The following is an 18,158-nucleotide window of genomic DNA, read 5'->3' as shown; positions in this document are numbered from 1 at the left end:
TTTTGTTCTTTTTCTGAAATGGAGTCTCACTGTGTTGCCCAAGCTGGAGCACACTGGTGCAATCTCAGCTCACTGCAACTTCCACCTCCCAGGTTCAAGCAATTCTCCTGCCTCAGCCTCCCCAGTAGCTGGGATTACAGGTGAGTACCACCACACCTGGCTAATTTTTGTATTTTTAGCAGAGACGGGGTTTCACCAGTTGGTCAGACTGGTCTCGAACTCCCAACCTCAAACGATCCACTCGCCTCAGCCTCCCAAAGTGCTGGGATTACAGGTGTGAGTCACTATGGCCTGCCTGTTGTTGTTCTTTTGAGACAGGATCTCATTCTATTGCCCAGGCTGGAGTGCAGTGGCGGGATCACAGCTCACTGCAGCCTCAACCTCCCAGGCTCAAGTGATCCTCCAGCCTTAGTCTCCCAAGTAGCTGGAACTATAGGTACACACCACCACCCCCGGCTAATTTATTTGTATTATTATTATAATTATTTTTTTTTTAATAGAGATGGGGCTTCACCATGTTGCCCAGGCTGGGCCGAATTCCTGAGCTCAAGAGATCCTCCTGCTTCAGTCTCTCAAAGTGCTGGGATTACAGGTGTGAGCCACTGCACCCATCCTACAGATTGGTTTTGACAGGGATAAACACTGACTCTGGATGGGGCTTTGCTTATCTGGTGGTAGACAAAAATGGTCAGTACCATCAAAGAACCGGAACAGAAGATATTGCACCAATTTGAACGGCTGGGCCACATTTCTTCATACTCAGCAGCACTCTACTTACAGCCCATAATGTCAAACAATGGGCAAAGAGCTATCCTCCTCAGAGTAATAGTTTGATAGAGAATTGGACCAACTGAAACACTGTCTAAAATAGGGTGAGGCATAGGCATGAAGGGTTGGTTTATGCATTTGCACAAGTGTGAGGTCACTCTCACATGAGCTAAGGGAGTGTTCCCACTAGGTAGATTCCTCTGTTTTTCTGGTAGATTGGGAAGAGGAGGTGGGGGAGGATGCTGATATGACTATACAATTCTTGCCAAAGAGGAGGATATTGGTGTGATGACTATTCTTTTTTTCCTTCCCTACGTCGTCACATCAGTTTTCTCTCTCCTATCAGAGGCAGTGGTTGCAAGACCAGCACTGTAACCTACAAGTGCCAGAAACAGAGATGATTCCTAAAGCAAGAAACTGTAACCATAGCTTTAAACCTTTATGTCAGAATTCCTAAGGGCCTGATGAGGCAGGCTGTGCCTTTACTCCATCTGGCAAAATTGGGGTTAATATTGAATGCAGATATATTGGCCAGTGGTAGAAATAGCCCACTAGTTCTGTACCTTTGTAACCCTACCCTGTATGTATGGGAGTTGACTGAGGGAGAGGTACTTGCTAGACTAGTATTGCTGCCTATGATCTAGACCAGTGCAGTGGCTAAACCTAATGTTCCTCCCAAAGGTGGGAAAGTTTGGGCATAGACAGTAAGAAGGAGGAAGAGTAGCTGAGAGTAAAGGAATGAATAAATGAGTTATGTAACAAGTCCTGTGAGTCATCCTAGCAAATTATTAAACATGTGGAGGGGAGTCCCCGATTTTGTAGCTAAGCCAGACAGAAGTGCAGGTAATCTGGGGACCTGGTACTTGAGACTGGTGTCTGAAGTGGAGAGAGTACTGTGCAGTATTGTGGAACTGAGCCTGTAACCTGTGGGGTCTACGCAAACATCAGGAATTAGAATCAGAATTGAATTGAATTGGGCTGGGCATGGTGGTTCATGCCTATAATCCCAGTACTTTGGAAGGCTAAGTTTGGTGATCACTTGAGGTCAGGAGCTCCTGGCCAGCCTGGCCAACATGGTAAAACCCTGTCTCTATTTAAAAAATTCAAAAATTAGCTGGGCGTGGTGGTGGGCGCCTGTAATCTCAGCTATTTGGGAGGCTGAGGCAGGAGACTCACTAAAACGTGGGAGGTGGAGGTTGCAGTGAGCAGAGATTGCGCCACCACACTCTGACCTGGGTGACAGTGAGACTCCATCTCAAAAAAAAAAAAAATTGAATTGAATTGTTGGACACCAAGTCATTGTCTGGAGAACTGGAAAACTGGTTTGTTGGTGTCAGAAAACACCCCAAACTTTCTACAATAAACATGTATTACTTTAATAATGGAAAATAGTAAAATAAACATTATATTTTAAGTAAAGTTAATATAATTGGAACTCTGGATAAGCACCTTAAATTCTCAAAATTTGCTGATAACGTACAACTATGAAATGCAAATATTTGTGAAATTAGCAAAACAGAATCACTCCTAACCAAACCCACAAATGCAAGTTTTCCCTAGAGAGCTGATTTCCTCTCCACACTAAGCCTTAGCAATATCTACAGCCATCAGTATTTAGTCTGCACACTACGGCTCACCTCCTATGTCTTCGTCTTCATTGGCTGGGCCTTCTCCACTGTCCACATTTTCCATTTCATGAGATTTGGTTAAACTGTAGTCATTCAAAACTGCTGGACTTTCTAAAAGATAAAAGGAGTTTTAAGTATGTGGTTCAATGTTAAAGGATTTTTATAAATATGTATTAAGTAGACCTCCAATTAACTTTCAGCTTCACACAATCCTTTAGTGACAGTACCCCCTCACACATACCCAAAAGGGATATATACATGAAAACTCTTGAAGTTTAGAAATATGCCCAGGGTTCACAGTGGCTCACACCTGTAATCCCAGCACTTTGGGAGGCCGAGGTGGGCAGATCACCTGAGGTCAGGAGTTCGAGACCAGCCTGGCCAACATGGTGAAACCCCATCTCTACTAAAAATACAAAAATTAGTCGGGCATGGAGGTGTGTGCCTGTAATCCCAGCTACTCGGGAGGCTGAGGCAGGAGAATCACTTGAACTTGGGAGGTGGAGGTTGCAGAGAGCCAAGATAGCGCCACTGCACTCCAGCCTGGATGACAGAGTAAGACTTCGTCTCAAAAAAAAAAAAAGAAAAGAAAAAGAAATATGCCCAGGGTTCATGTACCCTCTGAATACACACAACTTTCTTGAATATTTCTTTCATCTGAGTTAAAGGGCACTCTGGTTCCTTCTGGAGAAAAATTCTCTCTCCACTGGTATATCTCACGATATTCAGTAGGATGCCATTGCTATTTATGACAAAGCAGTGACCAGAAATACTAAGCCTGCAAACACTGGTATAACCTAATTTGGGAAAGATGCTTTCCTAGGAGGAAGATCTGTAAGCTTTCTGTATGCCAAATTCTGTTTTTCCCTTCTGTTCACATTATAAATGTGATTCTGTGGAAAACATATTGGACCCCAAGTTTCTTTATTTGTTTGAACATTTACTAAATGTTGACAAGGCTACAGATATGAATAAGTCATTATGTCTTCAAGGAGCTCATACTTTGAGATACAGATAAGAGAAGTCCACAACTCTAATGCACAGTAGGCTCAGACAAGGGATTAAATAAAGGAAATACAAAGTGTTATGAAAGTTCATAAGTGAAAGGGAGCAGACATAATAAAAGCATGCTTAAATAAATAGCAAACTTGTTACAAAATAAGTTTAACAGAAATGTATAATAAATATTGATAATACTAGAAGAAAAAGGAACGATGTAACTGGAATTAGTTTCACATACAAACATAGTAGCTTAACAAAGAGGATAGCAGAAGAAATGAACTAAAAAGTTACCCTCTTTTTATCTAACTCCTTCCCAATCTTCAACAAAATATTTGCTGAGTTCCCATTAACACAAAAAATAGTCAAAGACACTGACTCCCGTGGCACTGAGGCTGGGTTGAAATAAGGAGGTAACTAGAAGCTCTGCAGTGATACTCCTTTCTGCAGAGCCACGACCAAACAGGCGGGAGCGAAAGAGAAACACGTTTCACAAAACCCATCACTAAGAGCCCCTGAAAATGTGATCACCATGGACTCAGTGTTTGATTTATGAATATCTAAAGTTTCTAATTTCTGCATATTATAATGTATACTCTGTGAACTCTAAGACACCATTCTAAACAATGGTTCACTTTTCTCGAGCCTGAAATGACTAAAATATAGTGGACACCTAAACAATTAATATGAGGTTTAGGTTCAATTAAAAGATGTGATTGGCCGGGCGCAATGGCTCATGCCTATAATCCCAGCACTTTGGGAGGCCAAGGCGGGTGGATCACCTGAGGTTGGGAGTTCGAGACCAGCCTGACCAACACAGTGAAACCCAGTCTCTACTAAAAATACAAAAGTAGCCAGGCATGGTGGCGCATGCCTGTAATCTCAGCTACTTGGGAGGCTGAGGCAGGAGAATCACTTGAACCCGGAAGGCGGAGGTTGTGGTGAGCCACGATCACACCATTGCACTCCAGCCTAGGCAACAAGAGTGAAATTCCATCTCAAAAAAAAAAAAAAAAAAAAAAAAACATGTGATTACAACTTACAGTAACACAAAAAGGCATTTCAGTGATAAATTAAATTTTGTAATATAATGTAAGCTTTGATTCACACAGTGAGTTCATCAATGAGGGAACACAGAAGTTATTTTCAGGAAATAAATTATTATAAATGTTTATAATTTATTCTAGAGCAGGGATCAGTAAACTATGGCCTGAGACACAAGTCTGACCATAGCCTGCCTCTGTGTGAGCCCAGGAGGTAGGAATGGTTGTTCCATTTTTTAAGAGTTGTAAGACATACAAAAAATAATATGTGACAGAGACCATATGTGGCCTGAAAAATCTAAATATTTACTATCTGGCCCTTTACAAAAAAGTTTGCAGACTACTCTTCTAGAGTAAAAATCGCAAGTCGTTCAAATACAAGCTACTATGTTATTCAACAAAAACTGTCTTCAGAGCAATCAGCTGAAAAATTAAAAACAAACAAACAAACAGTGATCAACATTAGGTAGCGTATGTTTGGCCTTAAGATGCTAAAGAACTTACATGATCTAAACGGATGAGTTATTTTTTCATCAGCAAGAGACAACCATATTAAAAAAACACACACACACACATTTCCATAGCATTTTTACTGTAACCAGAATAAGCATGATCTTCTTACTTTGGTATTTTTAGCAAAGGCATATTTCCAGAGAGAAAAGACCTGATGTTACCTGTGGGCACAGACTGCTCCTGAGTGCTTTTGAGTTCCACATTTGTTTGTATATCTGAAAAGAAAGAGGTTATAAATATTAGCTACTTAGGGCACATTTCTACAGGTTTGAGCATTTCAAATTTAATAAGGGATACCATTTCAGAAAACTTAGCAGCAGAATCCCTCTTTCAGAGCAAGACTGCTCTTTCTCTATACTCTGCTTAAAAGCCTTTCAAGGAGAATGAAAAAAAAATATTGACGCAGCAACGTTACTCTAAAAACCTTCTGCCAGAGATCTACTTACACCAAGAACAATACGCAAAAAGTGGGTCCCATTAGAAATAATTTCATATATTCTTTATTCTTCCCTCAATATTTTATTATGAACACTGTTGAACACATAGAAAAAAACAGTTAAAAGTGGTAAATATATATAAAATGAAATACTAATCAGTCATTAAAAAGAATAAAATCATGTCATTTGCAGCAATATCACATATCTTTCCACCCTTTCACCACTCAATCCATTCATCGATCCAGCTTTTTTGATGCATTTCAAAATAAGTTGCAGATATCAGTCTACCTCAGTCCTAACATTTCAGCATGATTATTATTAACTAAAATTCAATATCTGTTTACAAGATTTTAAAAGGTAAATTTTACATACAGTGATAAGCACAGATCTTAGGTGTAACATTCTATAAGTTTTTAAAAATGCATATCCTCATGCATATCCTCATGCATCCTTATGCATCCTCATGCATTTTCCTCATGCATCAAGATACAGAACATTACCATCATCCCAGAAAAGCTCCCTCACATCTCTTACTAGTCAATTCCCACCCACATACTCCAGAGACAACTACTGTTTTGACTTTTTCCACCATAGATTAGTTTAGCCTATTTTAGAACTTCATAAAAACAGAATCACACAGACATATGGTATACATTATTTTGCCTGAGGCTTCTTTCACTCAACATAATGTTTTGAGATACATCCATTCTGTGGTGTTTATCAGTAGTTCATTCTTTTTTATTACTAAGTAGTATTCCATATGAATATCCCAGTTTGTTTATCCATTCTCCTGTTGATGGACACCTAGACTGTTTCCAGTTTGGGCTATTTATAAGTCAAACTACTATGATATTCTTTTTTAAAATAATAAACTTTTAAATTTTAGAGTAGTTTTAAACTTATGGAAAAATTGCAAAGATAGCACAGAGAGTTCCCATATACCCCACACCCAATTTCCCCTATTATTAACATCTTATATTAGTATGGTACATCTGTTATAATTAATGAACATATATTCATACATTATTACTATCTAAGTATTCAGATTTCCTTAGTTTTCATCTAATGTCCTTTTTCTGTTGCAAGATCCCTTCCAGGATCCCATATTACATTTAGTCATCTTGTCTCCTTAGGCTCCTCTTGGTTGGGACAGTTTCTCAGGCTTTCCTTGTTTTGATGATCTTGACAGTTTTAAGTACTGGTCAGGTATTTTGTAGAATGTCCCTCAACTGGGATGTGTTTGTTTTTCTCATGATTAGACTGCAGTATGATCATCCTTGCACAAGTATTTCTGTGGTCATGTGCTTTCATGTCTCTTGAATCCATACCTAGGTATGGAATTACTGGGTTATAGGGTAGGAGGCAGACATCTAGTTTCAACACAGTGAAACTAGAACTTGTTCAAAAGTGCTTCTTCCTTCTACTTTGGGCTTAACTTGCTCTGTTTCTGCCCTCTTAAGGTGAAATTTTAGTGACTGACTTTATTCCTTTCTTCTTTTCTAATTATAAACATTTAAAGCTATAAGTTTTCCTGCAAGCATTGCTTTAGCTGCATCTCGTAAATGCTGATGTTTTATTTTAATTATAATTCAGTTATAATTTCCCTCGTGACTTCTTTGATCCACTGGTGATTTATAAGTGTTTAATTTCCAGATATTTGGGGGAATTCAGGAATTCTTTAGCTAACTTGTTATTGAAGTCAAATTCCATTGCACTTCAGTCAGTCAGAGAACACAGTCTGTATGACTGTAATCCCTTTAAAAGGATTAAGACTTGTGTCCTCGGTGAATGTGCCATGTGTAGTTGAGATGTATGTGTGTTGTTTTTTGTTGGTTTTGTTTGTTCTGTTTTGTTTTGCAGATCTAGCTCAGGCTTTATTTAGGAGGAAGAAAAAGTGATTAATTGTTTTGTAACTGGAGTCATGGGCAAGGGAGTTACTTGCCAGGCAGTAAACTCCCCATGCGCTGAGGGTTAGGGCTGAGCCTCAGGTGGGTCTCCTGTTCCCTATACTCCCCTGCACAGCGGCCTCCTCCACAGGCTCTGGGGCAGCCACAGGAGGGGGTAGGCTAGGTGGGGCTGCTGTGGCCATTCACCTGGGCAGGACTTCAGAGGACTGGGACACCAGCTTCCCATCGCGATCTCGATCTTCTTCACAACCACAGCCCTGAAGAAGTGGGCGCAGCTGAAGGAGCTGGAGCCCCTGCCATAGCCAAAGCTGGATCCCAAGCTGTAGCTGAGGCCAGGGCTTGTAAGGCCCCTGTAGGCTGAGCTCAGACCACCCTGGTGGTCTTCATATGGATACTCATGCTCTGCATCCCAGACTTCAGCTGGCTCTTCTCACCCTCCAGCAGCTTCCTATAGGAGGTGATCTCAATGTCCAGGGTCAGTGTCCTGATACTTGTGCAGCTGACGCGCCACGTCCTGTTTGGCCAGCTACAGGGCAGCCTCCAGCTTGGACCCCTTGACATTGGCATCCTTAACGGACCGCTCCCCACACATCCACAATGGCGGCCTCCAGGGAAGCCCTGTGGCCTTTGAGGCCCTCAGTCTCAGATTGGAGCCGGCTGATGTTCCAGTTTATCTTGGAGATCTCTGTCTTTGTACAACGCAGGTCATCCTGGTGCTTCCCAGCCAGGGTCTGCAGCTCCTCATATTTGATCTGGTGCATGCTGTCAGCCTGGGCCCAGCTGCAGTTGGTGATCTCCTCATACCGGGCCTCGACCTCAGCAATGATGCCATCCGTGTCCAGGGAGTGGGTGTTGTCCATGGACAGTCCCACAGATGTGTCCGAGATCTGGGACTGCAGCTCCCGGATCTCCTCTTCATACAGCTGCCTGAGGAAGCTGATCTTACCAGCTTGCCATCCAGGTGAGACTCCAGCTCTACGCTGTTCATGTAGGCCTCATCCACATCCTTCTTGATAAGGACAATTTTATTCTCCATCTCTGTACGCTTACTGAACTCATCCTCGTACTTGTTCTTGAAATCCTCTACCAGCCCCTGCATGTTGCCAAGATCTGCCTCCAGCTTCAGCTTCTCCTGGCCCAGAGTGTCTGGCTGCCACGAAAGGTTGTTGATGTAGCTCTTGGACATGTTGTCCTTGCTGCTCCAAGTCATCTTCTGCTGCTGCAGGAGGCTCTATCTGGTCCCCAGCATCTTGTTCTGCTGCTTCAGGAACCGCGATGAAGGAGGCAAACTTGTTGAGGGTCTTGATCTGCTCCTTCTCCTGAGTGCACACAGCCTGGATGTTGGGGTCCAACTCCAGCTTAAGGGGGCTCAGCAGGCTCTGGTTGACCATGATGGCTATGATGCCTCCTACAACCACCATCTCGGCCATAGCCTCCACCCAGACCCACGTTGGCACCCAGGACACCCTGGACACTGATGCTGCTGCCTACTTGGGAGAAGCTCACAAGCTTGAGGAACTGATGCAGACACTGGGCCTACTCACATAGGAGTGGCTGCTGAAGGTCCCGGGGCCAGAGGTGGACACCCTGTAGAACTTCTGGGTCACCCTGATGGACGTGGTGGAGGCAGGAGTGAAGGCAGGTGAGCAGAACCAGGGGGAGATTCAATAAGGAGTGGAAAAGCTGCTTCTAGGTATTCTGCAGTTCTCAAGTGTACTGTTTAATAAATGTTAATTAAATCAAGGTAGTTGACAATGTCATTCAGATCTATGGATATACTAATTTTTGACTAGTTGTTTAGTTGCTGAAAAAGGAATATTAAAATCTCCAAATATGACTGTTGATTTGTCTATTTCTCCCTGTTCTAGGGACTATAAAATACATCTTTAATTTTCCAGTCTTCTTAGAGTTAAAATCATACATTTCACATAAAATGTAGAAAGCCTGCAACCATTTAGGCCCATTTCCTACCCTCCAAGCTTTATACTATAGTTGTCATATGTATCACATCTGCATATACTTTAAACCTTACAATACAATGCTAATTCTTGCTTTGAATAGTCATATTGTATTTTAAAGATTAAGATGAAAAAATAGTAGTTTCTATTTACCCATATATTTAACATTTCTGGTGCCTTTTTTCTTTTTTTCAGATAGGATCTCACTGTGTTGCCCAGGCTGGAGTGCAGTGGCACAATCATGGTTCACTGCAGCCTCAACCTCCTGGGCTCAAGCAATCCTCCTACCTCAGCCTCCCAAGTAGCTGGGACTATAGAAGCACCACCATGCCTGGCTAATTAAAAAAAAATTTTTTTTTGTAGGGAGGGGGTCTCACTATGTTGCCCAAGTTGGTCTCAAACTCCTGGGCTGAAGTGATCCTCCTACCCTGGTCTCCCAAAGTGTTAGGATTACAGGTGAGAGCCACTGTGCCTGGCCTGGTGCTTTTCATTTTTTCATAAACATTTGAGTTCTGATCTGGTATCACTTCCCTACAGTCTAAAGAACTTTAGCATTTTTAGTAGTGCAATTATCTGAGGGACTTTTCCTAGTTTTCATTTATTTGAAAATGTCTTTACTTTGTCTTCAATCTTACAGGATATTTTTACTAGATATAGAATTCTGGGTTTACAGGGTTTTTTTCTTAATTTTTTTTTTTTTTCTAGAGACAGGGACTTGCTTTGATGACAAGGCTGATCTTGAACTCCTGGCCTCAAGCCATCCTCTCATCTCAGCCTCCCAAAATGGTATTAGAGGCATGAACCACCATACCTGGCCCAGTTTTTTTTTTTCTTCCAGCTCTTTGAAGATGGCATTCCACTGTCTTCTGTCTTCTATTGTTTCTGATGAGAAATCAGTGATATCTTGCATTGTTGCTTTCCTATAGGTAATGTGTTCCTTTTCTCTAAGTGCTTTCAAGATTTTTCTCTTTACTTTTGGCTTTCAGCAGTTTGACCATAATATTCCTAGCTGTAATTTTATTTGCATACATCCCACTTGGGTTCATGGAACTTCTTAAATCTGTAAAGTTATGTTTTTCACCAAACTTAAGAAATTTTCAGCCATTATTTCTTCAAATATTTTTTCTGTTCCTTTCCCCCCACTTTTCCTTATATAACTTCAATTATATGTGTTAGATCTTTTCACATTTTCCCACAGTTCCCTGAGACATTGTTGCTTTATCTCCCGAAAACGCCATTTTTCCTCTGATATTCAGAATGAATAATTTCTATTTTCATATTTTCAAGTTCATTTACTCTTTCTTCTGTCATCTTAATTTGCTGTTAAGCCTATCTAATGAGTTTTCTTTTTCAGATATTGTAACTTTTAGTTCTAGGATTTCCATTTAGTTCATTTTAATTCATCTGCTGAGGTTTTCTATTTGTTAATTAAAAGCATATTTTCCTTTACTTCCTTTTCATTTTTCTCTAAATGCTTTCAAATATTTTTTCTGTTCCATTCTCCCACCCTTTTCCTTCTATAACTTCAATTATAGAAGTGTAATTATTATGGTTTATAAAAATTCTTATCTGCCAGTTCCATTATGTATGCCATTTTGAGGTCAGTTACCATTGATTTCCTTTTCTCTTGAGTATGGGTCACATTTTCCTGCTTCTTCATATGACCACATAATTTTGGATTGTATGCTGGACATTGTGAATGATATATTACATAAATTCTGAATTCTATGTGTTCCTCTGAAGCATGTAGGAATTTTTCTTTGCTTGTTTTACTTTTTTTTTAAGAGATAGGATTTTGCTCTGTTGCCCAGGCTTGAGAGCAGTGGCATGATCACAGCTCACTGTGATCTTAAACTCCTGGGCTCAAGCAGTCCTCCTGCCTGAGTCTACTGAGTACCTAGGACTACAGGTGTGTGCCACCACATCTGGCTCTTAAAGTTTTTTGTAGTGACAGAGTCTCACTATGTTGCCCAGGCTTGTCTTGAACTCCTGGCCTCAAGGGATCCTCTTGCCTTAGCTTCCCAAAGGGCTGGGATTATACACACGAGCCACCATGCCCAGCCCTTTTTGTTTTAATTTTCTTTCCTTTTTTTTTTTTTTCTCGTATTTTTTGAAATGAAAGGTCTTATACAAGAACAATAGTTCTGGTTGTATTACATAATGGAGGACTGGTCAAATAAGTAAACATAATAAGGATAATGACAGCCAGGTTTTTCTGTCAGAGAAGGGAGTTACAAATATGGAAGCCTGTGGTACTGTATTGGAAGTGGATGTACCGGCATGAACTCATGGCTTCTACTATATATAAAAAGATAGGCCAGGCAAGGTGGCTTATGCCTGTAATCCCAGCACTTTGGGAGGCCAAGGCAGGAGGATTGCTTGACACCAGGAGTTTAAGACTAGCCTGGGCAACATAGTGAGACCCTATCTCTACAAAAAAATATTAAAATTAGAAGGGTGTGGTGAAGTGCACCTGTAGTCCTAGCTACTCAGGAGGCTGAAGCAGGAGAATCACTTGAACTCACAAGTTCGAGGCTGCAGTGAGAAATGATGGTGCCACTGCACTCCAGCCTGGATGACAACAAAGCAAAAAAAAAAAAAAGATACAAAATATAGATGTAAATGTGTGTACATGGGTATACATAAATACAGTCCCTTTCCCTGTTCACTGAGAGCATCTAGGAACAGTGAAACTACAATAGCTTCAAGATATTAACTTCTAAATATTATTCTTCATTTAAAGGAATGAGGCTCCCTGAGGAAATGGTTTACTCCAAGCTGGGCATAGTGGCTCACTCCCATAATCCCAGCATTTTGGGTGGCTCATTTGAGGCCTGCCTCAGCCTCAAGTGTTTGAGAAAAGACTGGCCAACGTGGCGAAACCCCATCTTTACTAGAAATACAAAAATTAGCTAGGTATGGTGGCGCATACCTTAGTACCAGCTACTGGGGTGGCTAAGACATGAGAATTGAAAACATGAGTCTGGAACATTTCGCTGTGCCAGAAAGCAAGGAAGTGCTCACAGAATGAAGAGGATATCTTAAAAGGACAGAGCAGTCATCTTGAAGGGGTTTTCATTGGCCAAATCTGGGACAAGGGAGCATAAAGATAATAATAGTATTAGATTATAACCCATTAAAAAAAACAGAAATTCATGAGTACATTCTGATATTAATAAATGAATAAATTAAAAGTCTGATGACAAATGGGATATTTATATAGTTTCAAAGTGCTTCTCTCCAAAAATACTTATTAATTACAAGGTTGAAAGAAAAGAGCACCTATATAATGGAAAAGCCTGTTTGATATCACTGTAACTGAGCAAAGTTACATGTGATCATCATCAGTAATGGGACAAACAAAAATTATGTGCCTTGGGATAGTGAGTAGAACACAGCATCACTTCTGTGATATTCCTGCCAAATATGCAAAACACGAATCAAATCATAAAGAAACAACCAAACTCAAATTTGCAGGGATAGTTTACAAAGCAGCTGGCTTATAATCCTCAAAAGTTTCAAGGTCATGAAAGACTGAGGAACTGTTCCATACTGAAGGAGAGGAAAGAGACATGACACGACAAGCAATGTGTGATTCTGAACCGAAATCTCTTGTGGTAAAGAACATCATAGAAGCAATTGGAGAAACCTGAATGGGGTCTGAGGATTGAATGGTAGTAATGTATCAATGTTGATTTCCTGGTTTTGATGATTTTATTGTGAGGGCAGGGCACATACACTAAAGCATAGGGGAGGGATAGAACACCGTGTCAGCAACATTACTTTCAAAACTTGCAGGAAAAAAAAGCTTTTTTGTGCTGTATTGCAACTTTTCTGTAAGTTTGATAGTGTTTTTTAAAAACGCTAACTATGAAACTTTCAACTGCATGCTGAAAGGATTCTTAACGGAGGGGAAAAAAAGAAAGACCGAAAACTAGCTCAAAGCTTTTGCATGAGCAACCTTCGTGTGGGAACATCTTTTAGTCACTACACAGAAAGATGGCTTTTGATTTGGTGAACTAAAGGCAAAAGGTCTTGGTCCCCTGAACATTTTAAACCCCCTGACATTTAAATAGCTCTCAATGTTTTTAAAGTGTCCTTTGTGTACTGTAAATAACACCAGAAGTAACTGAGTGTAGTTTCTAAGACAAAAATGAGATTCTAACTACCTTAGCATTCATAACTTAAAAGAGATAGGAAAACGGTCTATGATCGGGCCACATGAATGTTCTTCTTAACTACTAAATTAAAACACAACAACAAGATAGATTGAAGTACATTTCCCTTCCTAAACTTCAAGCTATTTATAGGGGCATGAAGCCCATTCAAAGACAGTAGTGGACAGATGGTGAAGGAACTCCCAGTTGAAGACCAGAAACTTGTTAAATATTTCTAAATGCAGCAAAAACATCTTAGTTTTTAATTGATCATTTTGTAACTTCTTTACACTTCAGTCCCCCCTAACAAACCCACAAAAAGTTTCCATTTGATGGGGTCTACTGTGGTCTTTTTAATGTGTAGGCAGTCAACATAGCTTTGAAATATTTTCCAAAAGAATGCTCTACAAAGTTAAGTAGGAAGAGTCCCTATGTTGCTTTTGATAGAAATATAGTTTCCTGTACTGATGTTTATACATAGCTGGTGCAAATGATGGAAGAATCTTGGAGTGGGTTAATTTCGTTGAAATATAAATCTCATCAATTGTCTACATTTCTCCTGTTATTTGAACAGGGAAAGCATGCTCCTGCCGCAAGGCCTTTGCATTTACCCTTCCCCCTGACTATAATGCTTTCCTCCTAGAAGCCACTTGGCTCAATTTCTCTTTTCGTTCAGGTATCTGCTTAAAAGTCACCTTTTCAAACAAGGTTTACCTATTACCCTATGTAAAATGTCATCCTCCATTGTCATTTTCTTTCCTCTTACCTTGCTTTATTTTTCTTTATAAAATTTCTTCCTAATCACCATCATTCTTTTTTTTTGAGACGGAGTGTTTTTTTTTTTTTTTTTTTGCTCTTGTTGTCCAGGCTACAGTGCAATGGCATGATCTCAGCTCACCGCAACCTCCGCCTCCCCAGTTCAAGCGATACTCCTGCCTCAGCCTCCTGAGTAGCTGGGATTACAGGCATGCACTACCACGCTCAGCTAATTTTGTATTTTTAGTAGAGACGGGGTTTCTCCATGTTGGTCAGGCTGGTCTCGAACTCCTGACCTCAGGTGATCCGCCCGCCTCGGCCTCCCAGATCATCATCACTCATTTTTTAAAATCTGTCTTTCCCCACAAGAATGTAAGCTCCATGAGAACAGGGATGTTGTCTGTTTTGTATTGCTGTATCTTCAGCCCCCACACTAGTGTCAGGTCATGATGGACACTGAATAAATATTTGTTGAATGAACAAGTGAAGTTTTATATCTCTATTGTTGATCCCTACAAACACACTAGATCAAGGTTTTTGCAAACTATGGCTCACTGCCAGTTAGTGTACTGCCTGTGAGCTAAGAATGGTTTTTACATTTTTAAGTGGTTTTTAAAAATCAGAAGAATACACTTGAACATTTTATAAAATTCAAATTGCAGTGTTCATCAATAAAGTTTTATCAGAGGCCAGGTGCAGTGGCTCACACCTGTAATCCCAGCACTTTGGGAGGCCAAGGCAGGTGATCACTTGAGGTCAGGAGTTTGAGACCAGCCTGGCCAACATGGGGAAACCCCGTCTTTACTAAAAATACAAAAAAAATTAGCCAGGCTTGGTGGCAGGTGCCCATAATCCCAACTACTCAGGAAGGGGAGGCAGGAGAATCGCTTGAACCTGACAGGCAGAAGTTTCAATGAGCCGAGATTGCCCCATTGCATTCCAGCCTTGGGCAACAGGCCGAGACTCTGTCTCCAAAAAAAAAAAAAAAAAAAAGGTTTTATTGGAACACAGCTAAACCCATTCATTTGTATATTGTCTGTGGCTGCTTTTGTACTCCACCAGTCCAACTAAGTAGTGTGACAGAGACCATATGACCCGCAAAGCCTAAAACATTTGCTATCTGGTCCTTTACAGAAACAGTGTATGGAGCCCTGTTCTAGGTCTATTACTAATACTTCTATGGTTACTTTCAAAACCCTGCAATTGGAATTTGAAGAGAAAGTTGTGGTTTTCATTGATGCAGTAATCAAAGAAATAAAACATTTAGACAGCACCTTTCATACAAAGCACTTTACAAATGTCAGTGATTGAAAAATTAATGTGACTTTTCAGAGGGTAAAAATATCCACCTCAGGATGCCAAATATCCAGATAAAATATTTTAAAATGAACATACATGTATGTATACAAATATACACTTAGCATCATGTTTTCATCAGGATTTTTTGGTATCATTAGATAAAACCATTTTCTTATCTCATTTAAAAGCCAGAGTTGTAATCTAGCAGAAAACTTTAGTTAATACCTATTTCATTTGTCTTTTTGCTCTTTCCACAACTAAATAACCAATCTCCTGATATGTTTTAAGGTTTAATTAAAACATAAGTGTTTTCCATTAACACCTTATCTCTTAAATAACACATCTTCTAACGGACACAACTATTCTATTACTGAGATACTGACATATATATTAGACTGTAAAAGTTAAAGCTTATTTCTTTTGCAGTGTTCCACAGCACTCTCCCATTCATAGCTCTTCATAGCCATTCTAGCAATCTCAAATTGTTTTCTGCCAGTATAGAAAATGAGACTTCATCATATGCTTACTGAGGGATGACAATTTCAAATTTGTTTTTAGTCTTTTAGATTCTCTTTTCATTGACAATGATACTATATAAATCTTTTCACCAGTTAGTTTTTTTAAGATACCAAGGTTCTTTTTTTTTTTCAGAGTTTCTAACATTTCATGTGCTATAAAATGAAAAGGGGCAGATTATAAATAAAATTTAAACTTGGAAATGGCAGGAGTCTAGTTAACTGAGATTTCATGGAAGTTCACATATGAATGCGTTACCTATTAGTTCAAATATAAATTATCTATGAACAAAACCAAATAATTACCTTTGCAACAAAAATGTGCAATCATGTTTTTGATTCTAATGGTTATAAACTTGCCTTTATTTCTAATACTGTACTATTAAATAATTACCATTCAATTAAGAATATTAGCTAACAAAATTTTCCTCTTAATTTCAGAGATCATATTTCTACTCCATGGTCTGTTTTCCCAGTAGGAAGTATAAGCACTAAAGGAAAGCAAAATGTCAAATCTCAGAAAGAAGCCTGTATTGAGTTTGCCAGCCGCCAGCCACCTCTGGTGCCTGACAGCTGCCAGAAAGCTGTCTCTGAATGTTGATATTCCATTCCTTCTTTATAATAGTAAGTGAAGTCCTTTATACCCATACCTCTTTTTAAAAAAGAAAAAGTTTATCTTATCTAAAATGTTCACTTTTACTTTTTAAGTAAAAGTTTCAGAAATTGAGGCACTGATTACTAGAATGTTTTCACAATTGCAACATTAACACCTGGGTCCATAAATGTGGCAGAGAAGTGTTAGTTGTCATTTCTGCAAAATCCTTTACCAGTTCTCCTTATCACCATCATATATAATCATTCCTCAAATTCCATCAGTACAAGAACAGTTCTGTAGGATGAAAAATGATCTCTATCACTGATGAAATTAGCATATTAGAATTGAAATTATTATCGTAACTAGCTTACCTCTCCTTCCTCTGCCATCTGATGTTTGAATGTCCCCTAATATCCCCCTACTTGGGTTATACAGCCTCTGCTTGAATCCTTAGAATAATACAGAAGTTATTCCTTTCCATTTCAGAAAAACTCTAGTAGTTAAAAGTATTCTTTCTTAAATGTAGCTGAACTCAAATTTCCGAAATGTCTATTTCAGGTCCTAGTTCAGCTTTCTGGGAACATACAGGATAAGTATAACATACAGGATAAGTACAACAGGATAGCTCAGATGCTACCACTCAGTTTCTTGACCATGGTGAGAGCTGTCTTCTGAACCCGTTTTTGTTTGCCTGTGGCTCTCCAAAAACGTGGCATCAAGCACTCAGCTTAATAGTGCAATGAGATTTCTTTTTTTCTCATAACATTTCTGGAAGATAAATAGGGGCAATGGCATTTATTATTTTCTCCATTTTACAGACAAAATCCAAGATACAAATAATGCCAAAAAACATAAAGGCCAGTAATTGCCCAAGGGCACAAAGTCAGTGACACATTAAGAAGAGAAGCAGGATTTGTCTCTTGAGTTTTACTGTTGCTTCAGAGAATTTAAATCGTGTTTTAAATGCCTTCCTATACAGATTATAGATTTTAGAAGGCCAGAACTAGAAGAGATTTTTGGATCCAGTTAATTTCAAACACCTCAACTGACTGTGCACTATTGCTGACTGGGGGGAAAGGAAGATAACAAAAACAAAGACATGCGTTAAAGTGAGAGTAATCCCTCCAATCATGAAATACTTCCTTCCCTATTTCCTTGAGCTAAGGTAAATGTTAAGAAACATCAAGACTGCTTGTTTAAAAACACCAGATCAAATATAACCATGTTACTATTTCAGTTCTTCCTACCCTTCCCCTTTAAAAAAATAATGCATTCCATTTTTTCTACTAGATTATGTGTTTAATAAGGAAATCGTAGACCGTGGGGCGCAGGGGAATTGCTGACAACTGTAGTTAAAACAACAAAGTCAGTGTCTAGTGTTATTTTCCTGAAAAGGTCAGTTACCCTTAAGTTGTAGACAAAAATGTATATTCCAATTTTACCTTGTATATCACATGCTACCAAATGAACATGCAGAGAGAAAAGGAAAAATGGGCATTTCATGTCATTGCTACTTTATTTATTTATTTATTTATTTTTGAGACAGAGTCTCGCTGTGTGGCCCAGACTGGAGTGCAGTGGTG

General features: G+C 39.5%; 1 protein-coding gene across 8 annotated transcripts in view; it reads right to left on the bottom strand.

The window, feature by feature from the left end:
- IKZF3 (IKAROS family zinc finger 3 (Aiolos)) overlaps positions 1-18,158 on the bottom strand; it is a 105,327-nt gene that overhangs the window by 63,302 nt on the left and 23,867 nt on the right. For 6 of the 8 annotated variants that reach the window (XM_011998987.1, XM_011998991.1, XM_011998990.1 and 3 more), the window contains exons 2-3: positions 5,113-5,166; positions 2,406-2,507 (exon numbers count right to left, since the gene is read on the bottom strand). In XM_011998987.1, the coding sequence (XP_011854377.1) occupies positions 2,406-2,507; positions 5,113-5,166 (156 nt within the window). The remainder of the gene's footprint in view (positions 1-2,405; positions 2,508-5,112; positions 5,167-18,158) is intronic. The other 2 variants (XM_011998988.1, XM_011998989.1) reach the window with 1 other exon arrangement.

This window comes from Mandrillus leucophaeus, unplaced genomic scaffold (genome assembly GCF_000951045.1).
Source record: "Mandrillus leucophaeus isolate KB7577 unplaced genomic scaffold, Mleu.le_1.0 Scaffold58, whole genome shotgun sequence".
NCBI lineage: Eukaryota > Metazoa > Chordata > Mammalia > Primates > Cercopithecidae > Mandrillus > Mandrillus leucophaeus.
Note: the sequence above shows the minus strand (reverse complement) of the source record. Positions and strands in the feature narration are given on the sequence as shown.